The sequence below is a fragment of the Oncorhynchus gorbuscha genome, linkage group LG01 (genome assembly GCF_021184085.1).
Source record: "Oncorhynchus gorbuscha isolate QuinsamMale2020 ecotype Even-year linkage group LG01, OgorEven_v1.0, whole genome shotgun sequence".
Taxonomy (NCBI): Eukaryota; Metazoa; Chordata; class Actinopteri; order Salmoniformes; family Salmonidae; genus Oncorhynchus; species Oncorhynchus gorbuscha.
In genome coordinates, this window is record NC_060173.1 from 37,671,836 (window position 1) to 37,687,751 (window position 15,916).

Sequence of the window (15,916 nt, forward strand, 5' to 3'; positions counted from 1 at the left end):
GGAGTCTCTCCAGTTGCGAGCTCCACTGTGATGGAAGGAAACAGAAAACCCAACTCATACAGTAGAACTCTTCTACTGCACTAAACCCCTGAGACACAGGTCAGCCGTCTGAACCACTACTGCCCTCCAGTGGAGGATTATGCGTGGGAGTGAGTGGAGCTGAAGTCAAGTAACTTTGGGCTTCTACTATAATGGTTGACTATGGGTGTCTATTATTATGGTTGATGTGGCGTGAAAGTGTTTCTGTGCTCAACTACCACACATCACTCTCTGACATCTGTCTGTCATAATAACATAATTCACTGTTTTTATTAAAATATTTTATAGTTCTCCAATGTCATCTGCCCATTATTGACTTGCCAGTGTCTTACTCTCTCTCTCTCTTTTTGTATTCCTTTCTTCCTCAGTGTGACTGCAGTGCGGCTGCCAGATGGGCTCTCCTTCGTGGTGTATGAGTTCTGGGATGGAGAGGAGGAGTGGAAAAAGTAAGTTCTAGAATTGTGTCTCATCTCACCCATGGAGTCATCCCTCCCTCCCCCACATCTCCTGACCCTTCACCCCTTGGTCTTCTTATAATCCCCATAGGTACAATTTCCAGAAAATCTGGAATCAATAATGCACAATAATTTTTTTGTTTGTTGAATTTTACCCCTTTTTCTCCCCAATTTCGTGGTATCCAATTGTTTAGTAGCTACTATCTTGTCTCATCGCTACAACTCCCGTACAGACTCAGGAGAGACGAAGGTTGAAAGTCATGTGTTCTCCGATACACAACCCAACCAAGCCGCACTGCTTCTTAACACAGCGCGCATCCAACCCGGAAGTCAGCCGCACCAATGTGTCGGAGGAAACACAGCGCACCTGGCAACCTTGGTTAGCACACACTGCGCCCGGCCCGCCACAGGAGTCGCTGGTGCGCGATGAGTCAATGATATCGCTACCGGCCAAGCCCTCCCTAACCCGGACGACACTGGGCCAATTGTGCGTCGCCCCACAGACCTCGCAGCCAGTTACGACAGAGCCTGGGCGCGAACCCAGAGTCTGCAGTACAGCGCCCTTAACCACTGCGCCACCCGGGGGGACTATGCACAATCATTTGACATGTTGGTGTCTACTATTTTGTAAGCACAGTTCATATATGAGATATGTGAGATATGTGTATTGTTTTTTACACAATTGGGTAGATGATTACAGAAGAGCCGTCATTGCTTAGTGTTTTTGTTTAAATGTTCATACAAAGCTAACATCTGGAATCAGACTTTGGTTAAGCAGACTCCAGAGGTACAGAGCTCTATCACGGCAGGAACCTATCTACAGCTATAGCCACTGAATAAAGCTGACATACTACTGTATAATTACTTATTGATGTTTTGGGGGATGTGCCGAGGCTGTAACGAGTCTCTATCTTTCAAGTTCTCTATCGTCTATGGGGCGTAGGAGAACTGAAGGAGTGAGCGTGTGTGCATCTGCATGCATGGGTGTGTGAGTCTGTGTTTATATGTGATCTTATGCCCTCCACCTCTGCCCTCAGGCACCTCCAGGCTGCATCCTTCAAGGCCTTTCAACATGTTAAAGTTGACACTCTGTGCCAGCCTGAGGCTGTGTCCACTGTTGCTGTGCCAGGTTAGTCTCCTGAGAGAGAGCTGGCATAGAGCACAATCCCCTGCGTAATGCTGGCATAGTGCCGTATATCTGGGATGGGGAGCCCTGATAGCGATGGAACCTACTGGTGGAGAGAACTGTTTGAAGTAGAGCAGTCAGGGAAAACACATACCCTGATATTTATTATATTTACTTATTGTTATTGGTATAAATGCATGTCATAGACTTACCTCAGGCAAACCTGAAAATATATGACATTCAATTTTAATTATATTATGCAGTGTATCATCATTGTTTTATCACATTGAGCAGAGAAACACTAGACCTGAGTGTGAAAGTGTTGTAAATGATGTATCTATTCCTGAGCTGCTTGTCTAACTGAACTCCCTCGCCCTCTCTCCCTGCAGCCGCCTGGTGCAGCCTGAGCAGAGACTGATGGGGGTGGGGACGCATCGCCTAAGTCCACAACACCCCCATCCTTAGCTCCCACATACCCCCTTTACCTCACTCTCACCCCCCACAATCCCTCTTTCTCTCTTTTGTAAGTACATGTTTACACAGTGTCTGTTTGATATTGAGACAAAATGGAAGGCATCAATTGCAGTGAATATTAAACAGTGCATTAAAGCGAGATTACCGCCATCCAATGCATTTGTTCATTGTATCGTTCACCCTCAAGTCATTGTAGAAATGAGGTGAACAGTTAACCTGCTTTTGAGGCTCTAGTGCATGTCATCAATTTTGACTAAAAGACATGAACCTGCTGCTGCTGCTAATGACAGAGTAATAGAGCCCTCAACATTCATCTCTATCAAGCTGTGAAGGTTTGTTTTTTTCCCGTTGTGTTAAGAGTACTTGTATGAATCAGCAGTGGATATATTAGCTGTTAAAGTCTAGTAAAATTATATGAAAACATGTTCTATTATAATTATATTTGTATTGACGTCTTTAGTGGTAAAGTGCAAAATTCTTCAGAAGAAGAGGTCACAACAAAAGCAGCGAAACTTGTGGTTTGCTGCAGACAGTTTCCCTTTTGAACAACTAATCTCAAGCCTTAAACATCAGCATGGGGTTGAGGTTGTAGGATTTCCAATAATGGAGTTGCTGCAGATCCAACTTCACAGGATCTTTTTTCTCTCAGGACCTTTAGTTCTGAAGCTTCTGGCCATGTTTCTTGACCTCTAGTTCACACACTCATTTTTGTGGTCTCCTTGCCTTCACATTTCTCACTGATGATAATCTGTCAAGTCCATGCAGCATCTGCATACCAACCATTTGATCGCAATCAGTTTCATGGGGATGTGCATTTAGATCTTGAGTTATAGTGTTGTTTTGAATGATGTACAGTGAGCGAATTTTAGAGCAGATGGTGTTACCTGTACCATAGCCTACAGCGACTGTGCATAAAGTAGAGATTAAACTCATGAGCAGGACATGATCCACACATGCACAGAATCTTTAGGACCTTTAGTCGAGGGAATAAAGATCTGGGAAAAGTCAGATCCGCAGCCACGGCCTTCCCATAAACACAGAGTAATTTGCTTTTAAACCTCTAACGCACAGCCATATATTACAATCACAATGTTCATTGCAATTGAGCAAAAAGGAGATGTTTCACATATCAAGCAAATTATAGTAACCAAAAATATATCAGAAAGAATGTTCACCCACCAACCCAGTTGAAGAACCTCGTGCACATCTAGGAGCATGACTAGTTTGTCCAACTCCAACAACCTGAAATCAACATGATCCAACAGACCCAGTCGAAAAGCACAATGTAAATTAATGAGATATAGCGATTACATATAAAGTATGAGTGTATTACAAATTCTCAATAAAAGTGTTTTATCTATAAACAATAATGTATGAATCACTCATCTTGATCCACCTTTAGAGGGTGGAATCTTTCACCCACTTCTCCATTGAATTTCTTAGTTTGTCCTGTAAGCACATGCTGGTGGCAAGCTTGTCATTAACCAATTGGGGGATATCAAACCCTCACTCCCCAGGATAAGATTATCATCTCAGATAATTACATGTAAGTAATAACAAAGACTGTCCTTGTTCACTGTAAAAATCCAACTTTATTTACTTGGCTTTGATCATAACTAGGACCACCACTGAAATGAAAATCGCACATGTTCAGTTCCATCTCTGGTGCTAAGCCACATTGCACTTTTCTTTGAGAGAACCCTGGACTTCTCCGTGTTAATACACCCATGATATTAATCAATAGCACGCCTTGGGCTTCATATTAGCCTCAGCATCAGTATTACAGAGCAAGAGCATGGCTCCCTTGTTGAAATAGACTTATGTGGGGAAATTCTACTGGAAAGGTTTTCTATCCGTAGCTTCCGTTGGGTTCTGTATGAACAGGTCAGATCCAGTCAGAAAATGCCAATTCTATTTCTGTAACATTCCTGGCTGTTCCCTAAACTGTGCAACCAAATTCTTCCTCCCCATCTCTTGAGTGCATGTTAAAATGAATGTCCAGTAACTTATTTAATGTAGTATTTAGCCATGCTACTTTCACTGGGTTTTGTGGATTTCTTATTTGTCTTTTATAGTATTCCTATAAAAAGGACAGACAAAACAAATATATATATATATGAATAGAAAATGGCATACAGAATGAACATTCACTTTTATGGCAGTGTTTATAGAAATGCTCATTCTTATACTTCTGTATGTTTCAGTAAAATGGCTTTCTCTGTGAGTGTAGAGACTTATTGCAGGGATGCAAGTACCATATTTAGTCTTACAACTGTTGAAATTCTAGATAATGTAGAATGATAAAACTCAATAAAGTGGAAATACACCATGAATCTGTTGCTTCATTGCTTTACATTTCTGGGAAAGCATGCACACAACATGTAGTGTGAAGACTAATGAAAAACAAATGCCAGTGCATATTTCCTATAAAACATTTTACTTCTGATAAACATGTCAATACAATGAAAATCATCGACATATTGTACACAAAAGTCAGAATCGTAACTCGAGACAGCAACCTGTGAGAATACACCATTTGTGTTCATTCAACATATCAAAGCAAACACCACACACACATGAACAAAAAGTTAAAATAATTCACTTTCTCCCCCAGCCCCATATGACGTGTTCACTCTATGGCCATCCTTTCATTATGGCTGAAAATACTTTTTTTAACCTACTATGTAAACTTCCATTCTGATTTCTTTCAGTGTATCAGACAGTGAGCAGAACACATTGCGCAAATGAAATAATAGAAAAGTAAGAAGAATAGAAAACTCCCCTATTCCTACCCAGTCAACAACTCTCACACAATGAAGACATATACCAGTTAGGATTAGATCTTATTGAGGAGCTGTATGATGGCGATGGTGGTGCTCTGTCCAAAGATGAAGGCCCCACAGATCAGAGTGATCATCCCCCATGTTGTTAGGACCACTCTGAGGGAATGGGGGAAGGGGAGTGAGAAAATAAAGGAGAACATGATGTAAATGAAAAGAAGGATTTGAATGGATGAATGGTTTGAATGAGTGACCATGATTGGTTTAAACTCACCGTGTTTTGAAAGATACTTGCTCTGACTGCATGGCAAATACTAGACATAGCCCTGCACACAAGCAGATAAAACAAACATACATTATCTCTGCTGGTTCGATTCACATACAACTGTGTGGGAGAGAGTGAAGGAGTGAAAGGGGGATAATTTTCCCACCTGGGAAGATGAAAATGAAAAATGCGCTGATTCCCCCAATGATACTGATAACCTTGCTGATGTCTGGGATGAACATGGCAATGAGCAGGGTGACGGTGATCCAGGCTATAGTCAGCCCCACGCGGCTACAGTTCTCATACGACTCGGTCACAACGTGGAAGCGCCGACGGAAACTCAGCAGTGGGTCCTGAATCACGGACCTGATTGCAGAACGTTAGAGACACTGCAATGAGACTCACTGGGTCAAACAGACAACATTTACTAACAAGTTCTTGATTTCGACTTAAAATGTTCTGATTTAAATGGCCAATGGATGATATTTCTATGTAATGCCCATTACTAAATGCTCTCCAGCCATCATGTTACCTTCCTAGCAGGAGGATAATGGGGAAGATGGTGATGATAGAGATCCCAAAGAGCAGTCTTGCAATGATCATGAGGACATCGTCCCCTGTGTATGACATCAGAATATCTGCTGCAACATCCTTGCCAAATGTCAGGTATCCGTAAACACCTGAACCAGAAAGGGAGGGGAAACATTCAACCACCAACTGTACCTTAAAGGTTCTTCAGCTGTCTCCATAGGGGAACCCTTTGAAGAACCCTTTAGGTTTCAGGTAGAACCCTTTCCACAGAGGAAACCTTAAAGGGTTCTCCTGTGGGGACAGCCAAAGAACCACTTTGGAACCTTTTTTTCCTAAGAGTCTACAATAGTATAGTCACTGTGTTCACTACAATCACTTGGTGCTATGAGCCGGAGTATTGAAGGGATGAGTCTCACCAGTTAGGGAGTAAATGACCAGGCAGAAGAACATGGACACCACAGAGATGAACACCCAATGGGACAGGCTTTTGTTCTCCATGCTGCTGTAGATGGCTATGCAGGCCTCGTGACACTGGAGCACAGAATGATACAGAACAGAACATGGCAGGCTCAGAACGCAAAGCTCAGAGAAACATGACTACATAGACCTGTAATGGGCTTGAGTCCTCTGAATCATTCTGGTGGCCAGTTAGCTCTGGCCCTTACATTGAGACTATTTATAGCATGGGGCTCCACAGCTCTTAATGCTCCCAATCATAGAACTTCAGATCCTTTGTCACAAGCTGACAATTCAACTACAGTGCCTTGCGAAAGTATTCGGCCCCCTTGAACTTTGCGACCTTTTGCCACATTTCAGGCTTCAAACATAAAGATATAAAACTGTATTGTTTTGTGAAGAATCAACAACAAGTGGGACACAAACATGAAGTGGAACAACATTTATTGGATATTTCAAACTTTTTTAACAAATCAAAAACTGAAAAAATTGGCGTGCAAACTCTCTCCAGAAGTTCAGTGAGGATCTCTGAATGATCCAATGTTGACCTAAATGACTAATGATGATAAATACAATCCACCTGTGTGTAATCAAGTCTCCGTATAAATGCACCTGCACTGTGATAGTCTCAGAGGTCCGTTAAAAGCGCAGAGAGCATCATGAAGAACAAGGAACACGCCAGGCAGGTCCGAGATACTGTTGTGAAGAAGTTTAAAGCCGGATTTGGATACAAAAATATTTCCCAAGCTTTAAAACATCCCAAGGAGCACTGTGCAAGCGATAATATTGAAATCGAAGGAGAATCAGACCACTGCCAATCTACCAAGACCAGGAGAAGACTGATCAGAGATGCAGCCAAGAGGCCCATGATCACTCTGGATGAACTGCAGAGATCTACAGCTGAGGTGGGAGACTGTCCATAGGACAACACTCAGTCGTATATTGCACAAATCTGGCCTTTATGGAAGTGGCAAGAAGAAAGCCATTTCTTAAAGATATCCATAAAAAGTGTTGTTTAAAGTTTGCCACAAGCCACCTGGGAGACATACCAAACATGTGGAAGAAGGTGCTCTGGTCAGATGAAACCAAAATTGAACTTTTTGGCAACAATGCAAAACGTTATGTTTGGCGTAAAAGCAACACAGCTCATCCCGCTGAACACACCATCCCCACTGTCAAACATGGTGGTGGCAGCATCATGGTTTGGGCCTGCTTTTCTTCAGCAGGGACAGGAAAGATGGTTAAAATTGATGGGAAGATGGATGGAGCCAAATACAGGACCATTCTGGAAGAAAACCTGATGGAGTCTGCAAAAGACCTGAGACTGGGACGGAGATTTGTCTTCCAACAAGTCAATGATCGAAAATATAATGCAAAATCTACAATGGAATGGTTCAAAAATAAACATATCCAGGTGTTAGAATGGCCAAGTCAAAGTCCAGACCTGAATCCAATCGAGAATCTGTGGAAAGAACTGAAAACTGCTGTTCAAATGCTCTCCATCCAACCTCACTGAGCTCGAGCTGTTTTGCAAGGAGGAATGGGAAAAAAATTCAGTCTCTCGATGTGCAAAACTGATAGACATACCCCAAGCGACTTACAGCTGTAATCGCAGCAAAAGGTGGCGCTACAAAGTATTAGGGGGCTGAATAATTTTGCACGCCCAATCTTTCAGTTTTTGATTTGTTAAAAAAGTTTGAAATATCCAATAAATGTCATTCCACTTCATGACTGTGTCCCACTTGTTGTTGATTCTTCACAAAAAAAATACAGTTTTATATCTTTGTTTGAAGCCTGAAATGTGGCAAAAGGTCGCAAAGTTCAAGGGGGCCGAATACTTTCGCAAGGCACTGTATATATACATTAACCTGGAAGAACCTTGCTAGTGTTTCTCGATAAAATGTTACTCAACATTCCTCCATCCACATTCCTTCAGGATTCCCATCCTCTTTTTTCACCTGCTCAGTAATCAATCAGCCCGGGGGTGTAGGGGCTCAGGGAGCTGGGCTTTGTCTGCCGCTCTCCCCACTTCCCTTTTATTACATTTCTGACAATGCCCCTGTGTTTCCTTGGTTACTCAGAAGATTAAACAATACCTCTGAAAATGAGTAATATTTTCCCATTTTCCTCCAATCTTACCCAAGTTAAAATATTGAACAGAGAAACAGCTCTCCTCTGCTGGATAGCCTGAGGCTCTGTTGGACTGTGATGACTGACCACTCCTCAATAGACAGCTCCTCAATTGACCAGGACTTGGTAAATACCAGACTTTAACCATTGGCTTCATAAAGAAAACAAATCTAACCTCACAAGTGACCACTTTGAAAACCAAACATGTTTGAAGCCGTACTCACCTGAAAGCCAAAGCAGATGGTTGGGATAACGCTGAACATCGATGCCCAAGAGCTTATTCTACAGAGAGACGACAAGAAAACTTCAGAGTGGCTCTTAAAAGGGCCTTTTAAACAAGACCTAATCTGACCTGAGGCAATTTCAGTCTTTTACAGTTTCTGTCAATCACACCGACACATTACAATGTGTGGGCTGAGGGCTCGGACTCCACTCCCAGACAGTCAAAATGTAGCTCAAAATGAAAATACCTTTAACAACGGAACAAGGACTAAAAGCTCCTAATATTAAAAGGGCATCTTAGATCCTGATCTCACAGACGTAGGCCTATGCTAAAGGCCATCACGTAGGCCTATGCTAAAGGCCATCACGTAGGCCTATGCTAAAGGCCATCACGTAGGCCTATGCTAAAGGCCATCACATAGGCATATGCTAAAGGCCATCATAAAAGCATATCAATATTGTTCACATCACTCAGACTAAGGACAGAAATTGCTCAAAGGTCAAATTAATATGAATTGGGATTACAAGCACTCACCCACTTGTGTACAAGGGGGATATATGCACATCACTGCTCTCTCTTGTGTGATATTTCACAATGATGGCCACTGTTAGGTATGTAGCCGCCAGAGTACCTAAAACACTTCAAAAAGAGGGAAAGGGTTGAGCATAACATGAGATTGAATATGGCAGTAACAGCCACACAAATGTTGCAATGTTTTGCACCAAGTAGCCTGGGCTTAAATCTTTGCAATGCTGTAGTACACTGCCCATAAATGACTCACCCACCTGATGTACTTCTGAATACTGATCTCTTTAGGGATGGAGAGAGGGAGGATGAGGAAGACACACAGGAGGATGAGGGCGAAATGTGGGTGTGTGTACCAGTGGTATGGCATATCTGTCTCGGGCAAACCAGTGATCAACTCATAAAGGGAGATGCATACTGCAAGACAAACACATGAATTACATAAAGAAACATGTATCAGATACTGTACATGAAGTTGAAAATCTATATCATTAACCTATTTTCAATGATCATCATTACATAATGAGAAGTGGGGACAGGAAAATCTCATGATCTCAAAGGCTCCAGAAGAAATAGTTCAGGAAGGAATGACTTTATTATGAAAACGGTAACATAACCCAGTAAGAGATAGTTAGGGAGTCATGCAGTCGGGGAGAAGCATGAAGATACTCACGTTTCTCCAGCTGGTCCGACACTATGACCAGGAAGGCCACAGAGATCATGAAGAGGTTGAAGACGAACACGACCTCACAGAGCTGCCCGATGGCAGGCCCACACACATCCTTCACCACGGCCTGGTACGTGTTCTGACCACTGATGGAGGAGGAGTAGCCCAGGATTACCAGGCCACTGATGAGGAACACCAGGGACACCTGAGGCGGAGGAGAGATGAAGATACAATCAAGAGGTTGCTGAGTAGGAGAAGAGAGATGAGATTGAGCAAATAATAAGAGAGTAGGTCTATAACGGATTGGTCTGGCTGACACCAAACTCGAAGTCTTCGTAATTCATGTCAGCCAGGCTAATAAAGGATAACATGGATGAGGGGAAGGGATAACCAGAGGGAATTTCATTGAAAGCTGAATTTAGTGTGTACAACTGCTGAGAATGATGTGCTTGACTGCGGTGCTTTATATTGATTATATACAAAATGAAACAAATTGAAATTGTCAACATTGATGCTATTATTTGATTAAGAATATGTAGGCTACCCAACATTAATCAATTACGCAAGCTATCCAGCTCTTGGCATGTTAACACCTCCTCGACGACACTACGGTGGCAGGCCTGATCACCAACAATGATGAGACAGCCTATAGGGAGGAGGGCAGGGAACTGGCAGTGTGGTGCCAGGACAACAACCCCTCCCTCAACGTCAGCAAGACAAAGCAGCTGATCGTGGACTACAGGAAACGAAGGGCCGGGCACGCCCTTAATTCACATTGACAAGGCTGTAGTGGAGCGGGTCGAGACCTCCAAGTTCCTCGGTGTCCACATCAATAAGGATATATTATGGTCCAAACACACCAACACAGTTGTGAAGATGATACAACACCTCTTCCCCCTCAGGATGCTGAAAAGCTTTGGCATGGGCCCTCAGATCTTCAAAAAGTTCTGCAGCTGCATCATTGAGAGCATCTTGACTGGCTGCATCACCGCTTGGTGTGGCAACTGCTTGGCATCCAACTGCAAAGCGCTACAAAGGGTAGTACGTACGGCCCAGTACATCACTGGGACCGAGCTCCCTGCCATCCAGGACCTCTATACCAGGTGGAGTCAGAGGAAGGCCATAAAAATTGTCAAAGACTCCAGCTACCCAAGTTGTAGACTACTCTCCCTGCTTCCGCACGGCAAGTGGTACCAATGCACCAAGTCTGGAACCAACAGGACCCTGAACAGCTTCTAACTCCAAGCCAAAAAGAGTGCTAAAAGTTAGTTAAATAGTTAAGCCAAAGCCTCCCGGGTCGCGCAGTGGTCTAAGGCACTGCTTCGTAGTACTAGCTTTGCCACCAGAGACTCTGGCTTCGAGCACAGGCTCTGTCGCAGCCGGCTGCAACTGGGAGGCCCATGGGGCGATGCATAATTGGCCTAGCGTCATCCGCGTTAGGGAGGGTTTGGCCGATAGGGATATCCTTGTGTCATCGCGCACTAGCGACTCCTGTGGCGGGCCGAGCACAGTGCGCGCTGACCAGGTCCCTAGGTGTACAGTGTTTCCTCCGACACATTGGTGCGAATGGCTTTCCGGGTTGGATGCGCTCTGTGTTAAGAAGCAGTGCGGTTTGGTTGGGGTGTGTTTTGGAGGACGCATGGCTCTCGACCTTCGTCTCTCCCAAGCCCGTACGGGAGTTGTAGCGATGAGACAAGACAGTAACTACTAACAATTGGATACCTCGAAATTGGGGAGAAAAAGGGGTTCAAAAATAAATAATAATAGTTAAGCAAATAGCTCTCCGGACTGCGTTGACCCTTTTTTGACTCATCACATACGCATGTTTGTTTTTTTCAAAAGTCTTGTGCAATGTAGGCCTACATTGAACACCATATATTGGCTGCTACTGTAGGCTGAATGATATAACCTATTTCCATGTTAAAATGTTGTGATGCATTTTCTCCACGGTTTTATATGGTAGGCCTACATTATAAATCAAATACTCACAGTAGCCTAATTGGACACTGTTAAAACAGTAAATTAATGGGGGTATAACCACAGTATTCACAGTAAACGTGTGCTGGAAGTTGCACCGAATTTTCACAACCTGAAGTTTGCTCAATGCCCCCAAAAAACAAGGGAACATTGCATATAGCCAAGTTATCATTACTCCTTGTGTATCTATTATCAGGTGTTTTACTTTTCTATGATTTCTATATTTTATTTCTCTCTGCATTGTTGGGAAAGCTAATAAGTAGACTAGGCATTTCACTGTTCGTCCACACCATTTGTTCACAAAGCACGTGACGAATACATTTTGACTTGATTTGATTCCCAAAACGAATCACCAACCAATTCTAGATGGTTCGTTCTACACAGTAAATGACAAGACTAAATCAATAGGTTTGGAGTAGGTCTATATATATCGTTTAAATTGGTTTAAATTACGTGTTAAATTAGGTGGTTAAAATGACGTTTAATAACAGGAATGCATCAAATAATGTAAATGTAATGTAAATGTAAATTGTGTTACTGGGGTCAGTAAAGTTACTTACCATCTCCACTGCGACCGCGGAGCGAATTCCACCGGCTTTCTCGAAAGCCCATGGGAAGTTGAGAAGTCCCGCACCAAGCGCAGATTTGAGCATGATGAAAATTGCTCCAAAAGATCCAAGTCTTGGACCATCTGTATCGAGTGTGGGCTTGGCCAGCAAGCTGATGCTTTCCCTCGCCAACTCTTCCATGCTTTGTCAGACTTGCTCCAAACTCTCCGAAAAACCTCTGCGACTCGTGCCAGGCGATGTGTTCACAGGAATCTGCTCAATAAATAAAGGTGAACTAAAAAGGAGGCTGGGGCACGGATTGGTTTGGGAAGGTCCGTGTACTTTTCTTGTTTTGATTTCCTAGTCAAAAAGTAGAGTGGAAAACAGAAAACGGCTAGTTTTTAGTTTCCGAAGTTGAGAAACGAAAATTGTAACTTGTTCTCTAATTTATCTCATTGATTGTTTCAAAGTTGGACATGGAATAACTTAAAACAAATAACATTTGACATTTTGGGATTTTATTTTTTCATTTTGTCCATACCTGGAAGTACACTCCCCCTCAGAATATTCATGAGCCTTATGGGGTGTGGTTAGAGCCAAGGTTGGCAGCACAAAGAAAGGCTTAGCCTGTGTGTGCCAGGAAGATAAAAATACTCATGTTAGCTAAGATGCAAAACATATTATGAAGTTAGCATGCCAATAGAACAAACTCAACTAATTTCAGCTGACTAGCTAGCCCTACCTGGTTACTGGCTATAGTCATGCTAGCTAGTGGAAGTAAGTTAGTCCCTCAACCTGCAACAAGATGAAGCTGCCCGGCCAAAGCTACCTGCTATGGAAAGGTCAGATTTGTCCATTACTTTCTGTTGACACAATTCTAATTAAAGGTCCACTGTATTTAAAGGGGTGGCTTAATTTAAATGTGCTGAAAACCCCAGGAAGCTGCTGAAGGGAGGACAACTCATAACAATGGCTGGAATGGAGTAAATTAAATGGTATCAAAGACATGGAAACCATGTGTTTGATAAGTTTGATTACCATTCCAAATAGTCAGTTCCAGCCATACTATAAGCCAATCCTTCCCAGTTAAGGTGCCTCAAAACAAAACCAGGTTGGCCAATAGGTATCAATGATGGAACAAAACCATCCCCTAGTAAGAGGGCGAGTGGGGAGAGGTTTACTGATATGGATGTTGACTTGTTAAAATCCATTAATGAAAGGCTTGCCAAACTTGATATCTTGGATATATTACGAGAGGACATCAATGCATTATGTGCCAGTCTCGAATCCAGCCAATGTTGGATTGATGATCGCAGGAAAGAGAACACTGCGCTGAAAGGTACTGTAGACTCTATTCATAGCAAGGTGGAGGTGGTGCAAAGGGAGAACAAACAACTAAAATAATCATTGCTTGATGTACAGTGTCGATCAATGCGGAACAATCTAATATTCTCAGGGATACCGGAGAATGACAACAGCAGAGGCTGTGAGGACACAGTCCAAGACTTTATGTCAACTCAACTAAAACTGCCCACTGATGTTGTGCGCAATGCCACTTTCTCCAGAGTCCATAGAATAGGTAAGGCCTCTGGGAATAGTCCACTTTCTCCAGAGTCCATAGAATAGGTAAGGCCTCTGGGAATAGGCCACTTTCTCCAGAGTCCATAGAATAGGTAAGGCCTCTGGGAATAGGCCACTTTCTCCAGAGTCCATAGAATAGGTAAGGCCTCTGGGAATAGGCCACTTTCTCCAGAGTCCATAGAATAGGTAAGGCCTCTGGGAATAGGCCACTTTCTCCAGAGTCCATAGAATAGGCAAGGCCTCTGGGAATAGGCCACTTTCTCCAGAGTCCATAGAATAGGTAAGGCCTCTGGGAATAGGCCACTTTCTCCAGAGTCCATAGAATAGGCAAGGCCTCTGGGAATAGGCCACTTTCTCCAGAGTCCATAGAATAGGTAAGGCCTCTGGGAATAGGCCACTTTCTCCAGAGTCCATAGAATAGGCAAGGCCTCTGGGAATAGGCCACTTTCTCCAGAGTCCATAGAATAGGTAAGGCCTCTGGGAATAGGCCACTTTCTCCAGAGTCCATAGAATAGGCAAGGCCTCTGGGAATAGGCCACTTTCTCCAGAGTCCATAGAATAGGTAAGGCCTCTGGGAATAGGCCACTTTCTCCAGAGTCCATAGAATAGGCAAGGCCTCTGGAAATAGGCCACTTTCTCCAGAGTCCATAGAATAGGTAAGGCCTCTGGGAATAGGCCACTTTCTCCAGAGTCCATAGAATAGGCAAGGCCTCTGGAAATAGGCCACTTTCTCCAGAGTCCATAGAATAGGTAAGGCCTCTGGGAATAGGCCACTTTCTCCAGAGTCCATAGAATAGGCAAGGCCTCTGGAAATAGGCCACTTTCTCCAGAGTCCATAGAATAGGTAAGGCCTCTGGGAATAGGCCACTTTCTCCAGAGTCCATAGAATAGGTAAGGTCTCTGGGAATAGGCCACTTTCTCCAGAGTCCATAGAATAGGTAAGGCCTCTGGGAATAGGCCACTTTCTCCAGAGTCCATAGAATAGGTAAGGCCTCTGGGAATAGGCCACTTTCTCCAGAGTCCATAGAATAGGTAAGGCCTCTGGGAATAGGCCACTTTCTCCAGAGTCCATAGAATAGGTAAGGCCTCTGGGAATAGGCCACTTTCTCCAGAGTCCATAGAATAGGTAAGGCCTCTGGGAATAGGCCACTTTCTCCAGAGTCCATAGAATAGGTAAGGCCTCTGGAAATAGGCCACTTTCTCCAGAGTCCATAGAATAGGCAAGGCCTCTGGAAATAGGCCACAGGCTATTATTGCATGTTTTGATACATTTAAGCAAAAGGAAATGGCGAAGAACATGGGGAGAGAACTCAGAAATACTGATTTTGGAATGAATGATCACTTCCCCACTGAGATCAATGAAAGGAGAAAAAAAATATATCCCATCATGAAGGAAAAGCGTTGCCTGAATCAACGAGTCTCTATGGTGATGGATAAACTTTATATCAACGGGCAACTGTATCAGGACTCTAGAGTAACTCCCTGGTTATTTTAATTTAATGTTTAAAACTGAGTTTGTGTGTTGTAGTGTATCATGACAACTTCAACTATAAGAAATACATGCTATATTGATCTCCACTTGTTAAGGAAAGGGCTGCATATAGCTCAGGTTAATGTATAGCCTTCCTAACAAAATACATGAGGTTAAATAATATTCATATTTTGGCTTTGACCGAAACGTATTTAGATGCATCTGTAAATGATGGGCAAATGAACATTCAAGGATATAGTCTACTGAGAAGGGACAGGAATAGGAATGGTGGGGGTGTTGCACTGTATATTCAGAATCATATACCTTTTAAGAGGAGGAATGACCTTAATGTAGGTCAAATAGAGACACTATGGGCTCAAGTACATCTACCTCACCAGGCACCCATATTGGTAGGATGTGTGTATAGACCTCCTAGCTCTAAGGTGTCCTATCTAGATGACTTATGTACTGGGTTTGACCAGGCCACAGATACCAACAGAGATGTATTTATCTTGGGGGATTTTAATATAAATTGGAAGGATCACAATAATTCGAATAGAACACAATTGATGAGATATGCTAAGAACTGTGGTTTGAAACAAATGGTTAAAAATACTACTAGATCTTCAATTAAGTTGGGTCATCGTTCAGACACATGCATTGATCTG

The 15,916-nt window shown here is 43.0% G+C and overlaps 2 protein-coding genes across 3 annotated transcripts in view; one reads left to right on the forward strand and one right to left on the reverse strand.

The window, feature by feature from the left end:
* Nucleotides 1–4,421, forward strand: part of LOC124037007 (N-terminal EF-hand calcium-binding protein 2-like) — a 178,083-nt gene extending 173,662 nt beyond the window's left edge. For both annotated transcript variants that reach the window (XM_046351628.1, XM_046351636.1), the window contains 3 exons: nt 408–485; nt 1,532–1,623; nt 2,010–4,421. In XM_046351628.1, coding sequence (XP_046207584.1) covers nt 408–485; nt 1,532–1,623; nt 2,010–2,038 — 199 coding nt within the window. In that variant the 3' untranslated portion in view covers nt 2,039–4,421. The remainder of the gene's footprint in view (nt 1–407; nt 486–1,531; nt 1,624–2,009) is intronic.
* A 91-nt stretch (nt 4,422–4,512) lies between these two features.
* Nucleotides 4,513–12,593, reverse strand: LOC124036996 (putative sodium-coupled neutral amino acid transporter 8). Its single transcript, XM_046351618.1, has 10 exons — nt 12,209–12,593; nt 9,678–9,876; nt 9,265–9,421; nt 9,014–9,118; nt 8,481–8,538; nt 6,087–6,201; nt 5,672–5,819; nt 5,306–5,505; nt 5,149–5,200; nt 4,513–5,033 (listed from the first exon to the last, which is right to left on the reverse strand). The coding sequence occupies exons 1-10, from the start codon at nt 12,395–12,397 to the stop codon at nt 4,931–4,933; spliced, it is 1,326 nt and encodes a 441-aa protein (XP_046207574.1). The 5' UTR covers nt 12,398–12,593; the 3' UTR covers nt 4,513–4,930.
* Nucleotides 12,594–15,916: the final 3,323 nt, after the last annotated feature.

Bases quoted from the DNA above. Each gene is read 5' to 3' on its own strand.
- LOC124036996 (XM_046351618.1), bottom strand. From the start codon at position 12,397: ATGGAAGAGTTGGCGAGGGAAAGCATCAGCTTGCTGGCCAAGCCCACA. The intron at 8,539-9,013 runs GTGAGTGCTTGT...GTCTCTCTGTAG, and splicing joins TCCCCCTTGTACACAAGTGG to AATAAGCTCTTGGGCATCGA. The intron at 5,506-5,671 runs GTAACATGATGG...TTCTGCAATCAG, and splicing joins ATTATCCTCCTGCTAGGAAG to GTCCGTGATTCAGGACCCAC.